Below are 14939 nucleotides of genomic sequence, written 5' to 3'. Positions count from 1 at the left end.
TTTGATTAATATGTATGCATGATTACTATAACTTATTAATCTATCTATGACATAACACTTAATATTTATCCACATTTGTTATTACGAGTATTGAATAAGTGCCAATAATACGAACTATCTTTATACCATTTTTAACTTATGGACATCTGAAAAACTATACAATCAAATATTTTTGGCAACGGTTAGCAATAGTTGGCAGAAAAGTATTTTACGAAACCGTTAAAATTACTAAATAGGGTTTCAAGTAGAAAATTTATGTAATTAATGGACTTAATATATATTTTAAATAATAACTATGCATAATTCATAATATATAAATTAATAAAGCTATTGAAAAACATATTATATGTGTTATGTACACCAAATATATATTTTATTATTGGCAAAAGTAAAGTAAAAGAAATTGGTAAGGACTTGAGTAAGACCACAATTATAGCTGTATGATAACAATTTTTTTTTTTAATTTTAGTACCTATCTTTAAAAGAAAATTAAACAAATCAATCAATTTTTATGAAAATATGTTATTTATATTTTTTATAGTTTATACTGTATACTCAATGAATATTGATAAATTAAATTTTATTTATTCGGGTACATTATTTATTTACTTATAAACGCCCAGTGGGCATTAATTAAAGATATTTTAAGATATTTCAGTATATAAAATAAAAACAGGTTACTAAAAGGAATCAAATAAAACATTTATGACACAATTATTGATTATACAATAATGTTTTAATTCTAAGAGAGAATGAAAAAATTATTAAATTTATTGCTTAAGTGGACATGCTATATCTGCATCTGCATGTGTAATCTCTGTCTTACTAACGTACATCATAACAAATTTGCTTTTAGCAAAACAAATTTTGTAATATTAGTTTAATATTAGAGTAAATTTATTTATTAACAAATTTAAAGGTAGAATATTATCTAAAAAATAACTTATGATTTTATTGATATTATCATTTTAAAGTGATTTATGAATATTTTAAAGTTGTAATATTTTACATTATTATAACTTATTTTAAAATGATAATAACAATAAAAGCATATGTCAATTTCTAGATAATATTCTTACCTTTAAATTTGATAATAGATAAATTTACATAAACATTAGACCTAACGTCACAAAATGTGTTTTGCTAAACGCAATTTTGTTATATGTGCGTTAGTAAGAAAGAAACAATATATTTGCGGTTATAGGGTCTTCTTAAAGTTAAAATTCGGTTAACTGGTTAGAAGAGACAATAGTTACAATTATAGGTAGGAATATAGAATGTAGATATGGATTTTAACGTTTTGTTTGGGACATTCATAGTAATTAAAACAAGTATATCAGGATAGTAAATTTTGGAATGTTCAATTTTACATTTTAAAGCTAATAATGATTGTAAAAGTAAATCAAAATTGTTTGCTTTATATGCCAACATACGTGAAAATCGATTTTGGGTTCGTTCCAATTTTTTTTATAAGATACTCTCGATGGGGGTTCCAGATTATTGAATCATATTCAAAAATCGATTGTATGAGAGAGAAATACAAAAAATGCAAGCAAATAAGATCATGCGATTATGTTTTAAAAACTGGAGTATACATTTTGCTTTATTATCGATTTCATTGATATGTTCGATGAATGAAAGGTCACAAGAAAAAATAATATATAAGTTTTTAACTTTAGATGTGACATTTAAATAGTTTTATATCATTCGCAAATAATGCAGACCTATAATATTATCTAAATATGTTATTTATATCTTTGATAAAAATTATAAACATCAGATGCTAAAAATGACTTGACCTTGTGGATTTAATTAAATTTTCATATGATTGGTCACCCATTTGGCGAAACTGTTTTTTAGATGACCGTTGGTTTCCGCCATTCTCTGTATAGAAGGTTAAACTATTACCTGCCTAATAAAGGACATGTTGCGACCTGGTTCGAATTGTAATATTTGTCCTGTACTCGGCCACTCCATTGATCTAGTTTTGAATATTTTTAATGATCCAAATAATAATATTAATAATTTTAAATTATGTTTTAGGTGGTTTTTACTTTGATATCTACTCTTCGGTTGGTAAGTATATTACAATCATACACCTTTTCAAATTTTTAGAAAATAGATTTTGATTAATTTTTTTTAAAACGGAATTCTGTTAAGATTTGATTAGATGCCAACGAAAAATTAATTATATGAATATGTACCGAACTATACATTATACCATTATTAAATTATTAGATACAACATTTAAATACATATCTACATACCTTAATAATTAAGTAGTTTAACTAGGCATAATACAATTTGTGATGTAGTTCAATTGTTTGAATATTATTAATTTAATACGATTTAAAACTAGTTATCAATAATATGATTGTATGATTACAACTTATCAGGTGACAGTTTTATTAATATATATATATATATATTCTTTTGTAAAATCTGTTTAAATGTTTAAAATGCTAAATGTCTATATTTAAAATTATTAAGAAAAGACTTTACCTATCACTATCTAACCTATAAGTTAAATCAAGCAAGTCATTAAAAAAAAAAAATAATAATTACTTATTCACTAATATGTGTACTGTATTTATAGAATTTAGGTATTATACATTTTAAAATAAAAAAAAATTAAAATGAAATTTTTTAATGTTACCGCTGATTGGCACCATTGGCCTATACAAATATATCTTAATAATATTTTAATTTATATAGGCAAATAATGAACATCATTATTCATAATTCAAATATGCAATTTCATGAAAATTTAAATTTCAAACGCATAAAAAAAAATAATGGTTATGTATTTTTTATTTTTCTATATACATATAAAAAAAACTTATACAGGATCTTGTATTCAAATTTAGTCAAGAATTTGCATTGAGGCAATAATTAAAAATCAAAATTTATATATAATAATTAAAACGTTCAGTGATAATGTTAAGTTCTACGGTAATAAGTTTGTCAAAAATAGGTTTAGTGTAAAATTTCTGCTTTTCCTTAATTTTTTTTCCACCGATTATTTAGAAAAGTACTAAAAATTTTTACTGTTGACCCCACAAAGTACCAATAACTTTATCCAATTCGTTATCAGAAACTAAAAGAAGTTTAAAATCGAAGCATTTTTACTGCCTTAAAAGGTGATAAAAGGTAAAAAAAAAACATACACACCATTGTAAAATCAATACATTAATCGCTTCGTTTAGAATCTAAAATCTGAAAAGTTTTAAAATACCAAGGTATTTTAGGGAAAACGTTGATAATTATAGTGTACATATTTGTTATGAAACCTCTTTTTTATTTGTAAACATTTTATTAATAAAATAAATAGCGAATTTTAAAAGATTCGTGTGACGTATGATTTGATAATTTTTTTTTTCGTGAGCACTTAAAATGTTAAGAAAAAAAACTTTATTAAACTGAATTACTCTATATTTTATGTTTTTAAACTTTAGAGATATATCCGTTTAAAACTTTTTAGGTCAAATACAAAAGTGTAAACAGTAAGTAGAAAATGTTTTATTATACTAAATAAGCTTTTACACTAAAATTATTTTATCCCTAATCCAGATACTTCTAAAAAAATTACATCCATGGGTATTGTTGTCAAAATTTCCATCTTTGTCAAGTATTGTTTATCAGACCTTGAACATAAAACGTTAATTACTTTAGTAAAAATAAAAAAAAAAATCAATATATTTTTATGGTTAGAACTGTTAGAACTTTAGAAGGGTTGGACTAAATATATTTAAACATTTATTATTTTCTTATCTGTTTATAACACTCTTGATTAGAAAACTATCAATTTTTGTAAAAGTGTTTAATATATTTAATATAGTTAATATGTGTATTCATTTTAATATACTGATTTCACAGTACGTATGAAAATATATAGTTTACTCTAAAGAAACCCGGATCACATCTATTTTCATATGAAAAAAGTGTAAACTATAGGAATTTAATCAATTGAATTTGAATATTGGTTAATCTTTTATAAAGTTTCATTTTTTTAAGTTTTGAAGTTAAATATATAAATGAAAACTAATTAACAGCGATTCTTCAACATAAAGTTGGATATTTCAATTTTTATTGGAGCATTTTAAGGTTTTCAAAGAAAGATACATAAATATTTATTATAGCTGTTATATTTTATGTCTTGATGTTCTTCAAGTTTAGGGCTCAAAAGACTCGGGGTATTAGAAATATAAAATAGTTTGATTATTCTTTTAGTTTAAGATCTTTACTTCCTAATTTTATTAAAATTGGTAATGAAATATATTTTTTAGTTCTACATGAATCTATTAATCATATTACTATAAAATGTATCCATGATTGATTTCGAGTTTCAAATAAAGTAAAGAATAATATAATTCAATATTATTATTGATTTCTAATCAATACTTTTATGTAAAAATATACCATTTATAACGATTAAAACAATATAGGAAATGTTGTAATTATAGAGTATGAAGGCAGTTAGTTTATAATATTTAGTTGTATTTGAAACAGTCATGGAGATTAAATTTTGTTGAAATTGGAGTGATTTGAGTGCACATATGAATGAACTTTTATACTAATAAACGGATTTTTTTCCACATTTGATAATTTCCGTGTAATAAGAAATAAAAATGCACCTACCAATGGTAACTTTTGCGTACAAGAGTAGCAAAGGTATATATAGGACTGCTATATAACACACTGTCTAATGATATTTATATTTCATATGCACGTACATGTAAGTACATAATGTAGCCTATATTTAACTCATTAAAAGTGGTCTGTTTTAACTCTCTTAAATTATATTATTCAGAATTAAAGTTTATTTAGATTCAAATTAAGTTAAGTAAATGATATAATTTAAATAAAAATATTTATTTTACTAATAATTATTTACTTTTATGTGTCCAACAGTTGCGAATGTAATGAATTTAAACATTTTACGGTTGAACTAATGTATGATATGTGGTAGTTTGAATTTTTAATTACTTTTCATTAAAACTTTAAAGTAGATCTTACATTGTATTCTTGTAGACATTAACACCAGTTTGTAACTGTAAATTTTTATACTGACTAATAGCTTTTTCTTTTTAATCTTATGAAAAAGAGTGATCTGGAAAAAGCTTTTAAGTTTATCCTCAACTTTTTTAACGTTAAAATGTCAAAAACAAATTACGTTTTTTAGAAAATGATAAAAACTTTGTTCACGAGTCCCTCGATAAATTCAATCAGCATTAAATCTTCTTACAAGTCATTAAATTTGTCTTTAAACATGTGAATGATGATGAATATTAGTCACTTTGAATACAAAATTATTTCAAGATGTCTAAAAGCTATTAGCTTAAAACGATGATCAAATTCAATAAAATAATAAAAGTATAAAATTAAATATCGTTATTTTTTTGAATATACAAAATTAAAATATCGAATATATCTATTTTGGTTTAAATAACACTAAAAAAATCATCGTGTAAAAATACAATAAATTATTAATGCGTTTTTATACTTAACACAGAGATTAGTATCATATTTATTAACCTTATTTACTATTTTTAATTTAAATATATTTGAACATGTGCAATCATTTTTAAATTGGATGTCTAAATATTTTTAACCAGTATATCTATTTGTATTAAATTTAAATTTAATTGTTTTGGAGTTGGATAATATGAACTCACTTGGGTTTAAACGAGACTATGAGTGGAATTGGCTTATTTGATACGACAGCATCCGGTGGTGATATTGTGAATACTTCGTCAACGGAGCGCGTAACAAAACGTTCAGGACCTTTAGAAAAAAATCAAAAAATCGTACAAGCGAACACCATCGAGCGATGAGCTCACAGGCGATTTGATGCCCAACAAGGTGGAAACCGGGTCGGCAAAGTTAATCTATGCGTTTATTATTTCACTTGTTAGTCTGTGTGAGCATATATGCGTGTACCTGAATAAGAAGATAACATCACGTTTATGCTTTTAGTTTCCTCTACGACCACTTGACCAAAATTTATGTAGTTCGTTGACAGTTTTAGTACTGGGAAGTATATGTGAATTTTGAATGTAGCAACCATCTAAACAAAATACCATAATATTATCATGTGTATATACTATGAATACTAATAATAATTAAATTGATAGATAGCAATTTTGTATCCGTTTGCTTTTGTATTAACGTTACACTTATATATACATAGTATACTGGATGATTCTTTTATAGAACAACAGTTATTATTATATAAAAATGTATTGATGTTTTTTACAATATTTATATGTATCAAAATACTAAAAAAAAAAAATGTTGTTTCAAAATATGAAAATGTATGTTGTCATTCAAAAAATTAATTAATGATTAAAGATATAAAAAAATGTATTTATTTCGGGAAAAACAATATTTTTAAAAACTAATATATTTTTTGAATAGTGAGTGTTGTTACCAAAGATAATTGCATTGTATATAACCTATCTATATTTTTTTTTAAAATTGAAATAGTGTACAATGATTAAATCCTATGTGCAATCATACATAATTGCTTAAGAGAAGTATTCATTATCAACAAATTATTGGATAAAATTGAATATATTATAATATTATATAATCTACGAATCAGTATTTTATTATAAATATGATTCACAAGTTATTGGTTTTTAATGGAAATATTAAATATTAAAAATTATTAAACAAAATATATATAAATAAGTCTATTTTTTTTATCTTAATTAATTAATTTATATATTTTAATAAAACATCTTTAATCATTTTTTATTAAACACTTTGCTTCCTAGAATAAAATCAAAAATATACCTTCAAAATGGTATCTAAAGAATAATAATTTATTATATTATGTTCGTACTCGTAAATAAAATGTGCTCATATATAATCGTATATTATTTTGATAACCCATTCTTATTTGAAATCATATAGGTCAAATCAACCTTAACCAGATGCTTTTTATGCCATTATAAAGGATAGAAACCGGGAAACAACCAAATGTTTTGGGAAATAATAGCTTTAAATTTAATTTTGGGCCGAATATTAAAAAAATATCATTTTATTGGAAATATAATATATAGGTAATATCCAAGATTTAATGCAAGTATTTTTATAAAAAGTCTAAACTTTCAATAGAAATATAGAGTCGACTATATAAATACCATTCTGTTAAATCTACTGATGTTTTTAATAATTTGAATACCCTAGAGATCAAAATACATAAAGAATACTTGATATGGGTTAAATTTAATGAGTGACACTTTTGTTAAAGTCCCTAGAAAGCATATATAAATCATTAAATTATTTGTGAAATTAATATTTATTACTATTTGCATTAGATATTTTAAATACTTTATACATAAGTTAAATATTTCAAATTGTAAATACAAATTAGTGAATAAAATGTATTATTTCTTGTATTTTTTTTAAATTTAAATACCTTAGGTTTAAAATAACTATTTTCATAAACAGCGCTTAAATATCCTATTTTTTCGAATTTTCTAGGCGATAGTGTTGTAGACATTTTTGGTATATAGACTTGTTTAATATCTATAGAAGCTTGCAGTTCGATCTAAAGGAATATCATAAAAATTAAATACATTATGTGTGAAACATTAACAATATAGAATATTGATGCTATTTTTTAATAAATAAACGTAATTAAATACAATAATCAATCAGAAATAAGTAAAACATATTATGCAATAAATTTTTATACTTCGATCAAATCCTGATGAAACAAATAAATAGTATCTTTTCCGGGACGAATACCACATCTCAATGTTCTCAAACTTTTTATGATGAACGGGCTACTGATTTTGAACGAAATGTTTTCAGGATATCGTAAGTGATTGCACATGGTAAACAATCGACTTACCGTATAATATTGTGATCGGGAGTTATACATTTGCGATGCTGACACCTAAAAATTATCATAGCTATAATGCTGTATCCATTGATGTTTGATCAAGAAGTTTTTTCTTAGAAGGAAGTAAAAGAATAAATGATGCGTTCACGCAATAAAAAACAATATAAAAATGCCTTGTGGATTGTATTTTTATCCCATTAACATTTTTCTTATGTTATTTTTTAATGACTCATAACATATTTTATTACTTGGAAAATATTATCCAACTCTCGTATGACTAAGTTTGGTTGAATCGAATGCCTAGTTTCCGAATAAAGATTAACAACAGCTGATTTCATTTTAAATCCATCTTTTCTTATACAATATTCTCTGAAATAAATACAGAAATATTATTGTACTATTCAGGTACTGGCCTGTAAATAATGCATAGATATCATTAGGTTTTTAGTTATGACTATTTCTGTTAACTTATCTTAATAGTTTGAAATGTTATATCAATTTATCATAACATTGCGAGTAATGCATTTCAATATTTCAATATTTAAGACTCAAAACAATATTATTATCATTTAAGATGAATTTGATATTTTTAAATAATAATAGTAGAGACGAGTCTTGACTGATGGCCGAATTTAAAAGTTTTATATTGCTGTTTAGTTATACTTTAGAAATTTCTTAGAACTCATAGTTATACGTAACTTGCATATTAATAGATTATTGTATATTGGTAATTTTGGATGTTGGTAATACATATAATATATTATATTATATCACTATACAAATATCCGTGAACACGTGAATACGTGAATTATTCTAAAATGCGTGAACATGGATAGTAAATTCACGTGTATTAAGTATAAGTGAATACAAAATGTTCGTTCACGGACTTCGTGTTCACGTACGTATTAATTCACGTTTTCGATCGAGACCTCTAATACATTTGGCTTAAAAATTATTTTTTATACATTTTAATACATACTCGAGAGTCGAGAGTTCTAAATTATGGAAATAAGTTGCTTTTTATGTATATTATATGAGAAAAATATTATTGATAGTAATATGCAAGACATTAGTGTTAGTACTATTTACAACAATTTTTTTTATTATTTTCATGTTAAAAATGTGTATAAATAATTATAATATAATTAAAGTAAGATTTTAAATTTACCCAGCTGGTTCAAGAGCAGTCACTATTCCAACTGCTTTTCCATTTACTATATTATTTTCATCACGGTTTATGGATATTTCTTTAGCCCGATCTAATGAAAATGTCACATATCCTAAGGTCTTTGGTTCTAATTTCAATATAATAGGTTCAATCTGAAAACAAACAGTTAGTTTATGAAAGTGAGGTTAATTGTTACATAAGGTATACAAATTAGATATAAATTTATTTATAAATATATTATTATAATATATGTATAGCATATTTATTGAAATTTGTTTTTAAAACAGAGTTTTTCATTAGTTTATATGGTATACGTATTAATTTTGATTTTAATAATATGTATTAATAATTAATATGAGTTGCTTAGTTATAAAAAAGTAATGTAGATTAAGGTCAAAAACTGTGGTATTGTCAAGCGATCTTAATTTGCTGAAAACAGATTAATCATGCACGCCATTAGGATAATGATTATAGTAAGAGGTTTGATGTTTGGTATTTATATATTACGTTTATACTACGTATAATAGATGTTCTGAAAACTGTATTTTATTTTTTTGTTGTGGAGATTTTTCTTTAAAAAAATTTAAATACATTATTGTCTTAATCAAACTAATTTTAATACATTATGTAGGTGTTGTATATTGAGTTATTTTCTATTGACATTTAAGATTTTTATAGATATTTTTTTCAATTTTACAGGATTTTGGATTATACTTTTTGATTAAACTTTTATTAAAATAAAAATATCAATATTTATTGTTAGCATTTTTTATAAATAACAATATACGATATCGTATAGCATAGATAGACAAATTCTTAAATACTAGAAAAACAAAATATAATAATAAATAAAATACTTAATACTTAAAAATACTTCTTGTTAAATTTTCAAGAAATATGCTGGTTGGATAAACAAATAATTTGTAGCTAGTTTTCCTTATTTAACTTATAGAAATATATATTTTTTGAATAATTTAAAGGTGTAATTAGATATGTAATATATTATACCATAATATTCAATTCAAGTCAATTGTTTTTCAATATAATTAGTAATTACGTAAGGTTAACATTATAGGTGAACATTCTAGTTAAATATAATTATTTTTGTTCGTTACTTCGATTTCATTTTTTAATAGTCAAATAAAGCTTGTATGATGAAAATCATTAATGTCTGTATTAAAATTTATAAATTATTACGGTAGTGTGCGAATAATTTAAAAAGTTATAATATCTTAAACCTACTAAATTATATTATTCTAAAGAATGATAAAGTGGTGTTAATATCTTACTTTAAAATACCGAGGATTTTCTAAACCATCATAATTGGTGATTCTGACAGACCAATGGTCTGGATGGTCGGGAGTTAATGTATCAATTAATACTCCAAACGGTTTATTTTCTTTACTTTTATTATATATGCGCCAAGATATTTTGACCGGAATTTCACTATTATTCAATATTTCTAATCGATTTTCCGATTCCATCGAGTAAAGGCTAAAGCTTAACAAATAATTCACACAAGACAGAAGCGTTACCTATTTAATATTTGTATGCTGGTATGCAGTAGTTTTCAAAAAATAAATTAAATTTCTATAAATATATAAATTTATAGTATATTAAATTTTTACTCAATGAAAATAATAATTTTATATTTATTATTTCAATTTATGTATTTTTATTTATACATATGTAAAGTAAAGAATGTATTGGTTTTACAATGGTCGAGATTTTTTTTCAGTTAGCTACCATGTAAGTAAACATTTTTTTTTCAATAGGAGTTCTCTAAAAGTTTCATGTAACCCTTTGTATAACCCTTTTATAGGTTCGTATTGAACACAGATGGTACTTTAGAAAGGTCATTATTTATATTTTCCGTTAGTTTTAGGAGAAATGCAAAAACTTTTGAAAATCCCTGGAAATACTTTAAAATTTACGACACAACATCTTTACCTAACATGTATTATGGTTATTTTGTTACTGGTTAGTTTATAAGATAATTCAATATAATAGAAATATCCATTGTTTTTGATTTAAAATATTTATATTTCTCATGGTTTTTTTTTTATTAAATTTAGTAGGTAAAACTTTAATTACGAGGACATAATATTCAGTTTATTATTTTAAATGGTTTTCGATGAACCATAACCGTTTGTTAATTTAACGTACTTCAAACAACTGGATAATTTAAGAATTATATATTTTACAGTTTGTAAAAAATATAATTGTTATATATTATATTTATACTCGTTTAAACTACACTATATTTAAAACTCAAGTACCATATCTGTTCTCATAAATTATATAATGTTCATCTTTTAAATTTAAAAAAAAATGTTGTATAAATATTAGAATAATCTGAAATTTTTTCATTAGTTTAGTTTAATGTTGTTTTGGGTTAATTTGAATTATTTTATGTGCATTTATATTATTTTATAGCATTACTATGCATCAAATTTGTAATAACTACCTAGGTTTATAGTATACTGTTAAAAAAGAAAAGTATATAAGTAGGTTATTATTTAACAGTTTTCATATGGAATTTTATATACACTTTATAGCGTTGAACAATTTATAATACGAGTACGTTTAGTTAAAAAAGCGTTTTCTAAAATAAAAAAAAGATATTTTTATTTTAGATGCTATACGTAGTTTTAGTTTTGAAAAAAAAAATATGACAGAGTAATGATATACTTATTTTTATGAGATGTTTCATATAAGTAGTCATTGCCTTTGTTTGTTGTCCCAGTTGACTAAAAATTGAATTACGTTGTGAAAATGTCGTGACTTACTTGATGGTTGGTTTGTGAACGTCTTTAGCTAAAGGGAATTCTATAGGGAACGTAATGGCATTGATGATGAGTGGTATGTGGATGGCCGGTAGAATATCGAGTCCTACGTGTAATTCAATAGTCACCACGTCTTCATACCGACCCCAAGTCGTGGCCAACACCCATATGGACACTTTGAATTCATCCCGACCGTACAAAATCTCGTCATCTCTTTCTATCCATATTGCACAACATTTTTTCGATGTAATTTCTATATTATCTTCGTAAGTGTCTACAAATTAAATACAATTATAATTTTTATTTTGTAAATTAAACTATTCAGTCAAATGACTTATTGTAAACAGTATACATATATATATATTATATATCCACTCAAAAAAATCTAAACATCTTTCTAAATTATAATCATGAATCTAAGAGTAACATCTGTTTTAGTCATAATCACAAAACTAAAGTTAAAGTTACTTTTATAAAACTCAACATTGTATTTAATAATATTGTTAAGTTAAAGAATATTAAAGATTATTATGTAATTATTAAAAGCAAATTGCTGATCGAACTTAAATGTTACTTATTGTTAAGTGGGTTAATATTAAAACTAGCTGTACAACAGAATAATAAATATATTTAATATCAATTAGTTGAACATATAAAATAATACATAGTAACTTATCTAGTTATAATAAAAATCTTTTATACTTAGAGTTTGTAACAGAATAGTTAAAATAATTTATTTATCAATTTTCATGATCCTATCTAACTAAATAAATAAATAATGTTACTACTTAATAGAGCTCTAAAATTTAAATCAGAATTTAGCACGGAAAGAGTTATAAACATGAAAATATGATTGGAATCATTAAAGTTGAAATATTATTATTATTCATAACAATACACAGTAGAGAATTAAATTTTGTTATAACAGCAGTTGTCGAAATTAACTTTTGTTATTAGTTCTTGTTTATATATTGTTTCTTTACGTTTAAGTATACAATAATAGAATATACATAATAATAAAATATCAAGTATAATTACTAATAACTGCAAACAGCTGTTACACGAATATTTTATATGTTTATCTAACCTATAAATATTTGTTTCAATTCCATTATGTATTTTCATAATTTTATCTATAGTTAAAATATAAGATTTATAAAGATATGTAATAATAAACTAACAAAATAAGAATTAAAGAAAACATGTATCATAATTTACATAAAAAACATATAATAACATAATTAAACATATTATAATAACAAGCCTATGTATAGGCAACAATTAAACGTATTTTAATCTTAGTTATTGTATAAAATATTACAGAATTTTATTAGTGTAAATTAATAAATAATAAGTTTTTTTTATCCAGTCCAAAATATACAAAGAAAAGTATTAATTATACTAGTCAAAGTAATTCGGCAGAAAAAATATTGTATTACTTTGTTGGAAATACAATGTACTATTCGAAAATAACTGTGACACATTATTTTTACCAATCTTGTTGTTTGCTTTAATTTCACTCGCCTTCTGTTATTCTCATTTTATACTTTAATCAGTACAGTTGTCATTCATGATCAAGAACAAAAAAATATATGTTTTAATTAACTAATTTTTTTTTTCATTTAAATGTCTATACTCCGTAAAAATACAAAAATACTCCGTTAGTCAAACTTGCTATCCATTTGATATACCTACTTATAATAATAATTACACAACAACTAAATTGTATCTAACTAATTTTTAATTTAAATTGAAAATTTTCTTTACATTATTAATATCATTATTATTTGTAAATTCTAATAATAAAATAATATCCTCGAAGTTTTGAAAAATATATTTTCTGAAAAAAAAAATCGTTATTTCTTACAATAAATTAATTGTTATTATGGACACCTAAGGTAATCTATTTGATTAGGAAAACTGTAGATTCTAGAACACGTAAGATAGTAACATTGTCTATATCTTAATCCTTAATGTCATACTCTGCTGTTTGAATTATTAAGATCATTATACTTATTATATTAGTATTGAACTAGCAAGATAATATTATGAATAGGGAATATAACGAATCAGTCATAGTAAACATATTATTTAATAACTTATCTTCGCTAAATCGTAGTCTGGATTTTAAATATACAATTTTTATGAAATTAAGAATAAAAAAAAATATATTGAATAAGTAATTTAATACATCAATAAATTCGTTTTTTGAAATTTTGAATTAGAGTTGAAATAAAATAGTTATTATTAACCATGTTTTTAATTTTTAGAAAATACATTTTGAAATAATTTTTTTTAGTGCTAGTTAATATATTTAGGAAAATGCATGACTGTATAGTGTATTTATAATTCTTAAATTAATAATCACCAAAATATCAAGTCTACAATTATTATATTATGTATATAAAAAAAATTAATAAAATATATTTAGTTTACAACTAGGGTATTATAATATATTGCTAATATTATTTACGGTTATAGAAACTAGTAAATAATAAATTTCACTTAAGTGTTACATATTAACCATATAGATTTATGAAAATTTGTCTGCACAAAATACCGATCATTTATAACACGAAAAAAAAATACTCATATATTATGATTTATTTTGAATTTAAAATAAGTGATAATTCAGTGATTAATTACATTATTAATATACTTAATTCTAATAGGTAGGTATTTACGTACAATCTTATTTACCCTTTCTCATCAATCATATTGAGTGACGTAGTATTTGGATACCAATAAAAAAAAAAACCTTGTCAGTTTTTGTCTATGCCCATTTATAATATGTTTAATACATGTTGTTACGAAATTATTATATTCTCCCTCGACTCCCTCGCTTCCTTTTAAAATATGTAAAACTATAGACATATTCGTATACAATGAGAACGTTTATATTCTTTGAATTTACCTCCATATTAAGTTTTATGGTGACTCATTTGATTAGGTACGATAATGGATTGTAAGCTTAATTCATAAATATTCATGTGTACTTACTTTTTATTTTGTTCGAAGTAAAATAGTCATAATATCTAACTTTCGTTTTAACTTGACAGGGAACTTTCGTAGTATTTTGAATAGTTATACTCTGTTCCATAGCTAAACATTTTAGAACACAGACATAAAA

At 23.2% G+C, this 14939-nt stretch overlaps 2 protein-coding genes across 2 annotated transcripts in view; one reads left to right on the top strand and one right to left on the bottom strand.

The window, feature by feature from the left end:
• The window catches only part of LOC132917016 (uncharacterized), a 109310-nt gene that overhangs the window by 13773 nt on the left and 80598 nt on the right, over nucleotides 1–14939 (top strand). Inside the window, exon 2 of the mRNA XM_060977520.1 lies at nucleotides 2044–2076. The gene's annotated coding sequence lies outside the window, so the exon portion shown is untranslated. The remainder of the gene's footprint in view (nucleotides 1–2043; nucleotides 2077–14939) is intronic.
• Nucleotides 3551–14909, bottom strand: LOC132918408 (uncharacterized). Its single transcript, XM_060979620.1, has 10 exons — nucleotides 14810–14909; nucleotides 11813–12083; nucleotides 10313–10523; nucleotides 9024–9175; nucleotides 8104–8224; nucleotides 7706–7909; nucleotides 7427–7558; nucleotides 5941–6067; nucleotides 5676–5784; nucleotides 3551–3644 (listed from the first exon to the last, which is right to left on the bottom strand). The coding sequence occupies exons 1-10, from the start codon at nucleotides 14907–14909 to the stop codon at nucleotides 3551–3553; spliced, it is 1521 nt and encodes a 506-aa protein (XP_060835603.1).

This window comes from Rhopalosiphum padi, chromosome 1 (genome assembly GCF_020882245.1).
Source record: "Rhopalosiphum padi isolate XX-2018 chromosome 1, ASM2088224v1, whole genome shotgun sequence".
In the NCBI taxonomy this organism is placed as follows: domain Eukaryota; kingdom Metazoa; phylum Arthropoda; class Insecta; order Hemiptera; family Aphididae; genus Rhopalosiphum; species Rhopalosiphum padi.
This window is presented reverse-complemented; position numbering and strand designations above follow the sequence as displayed.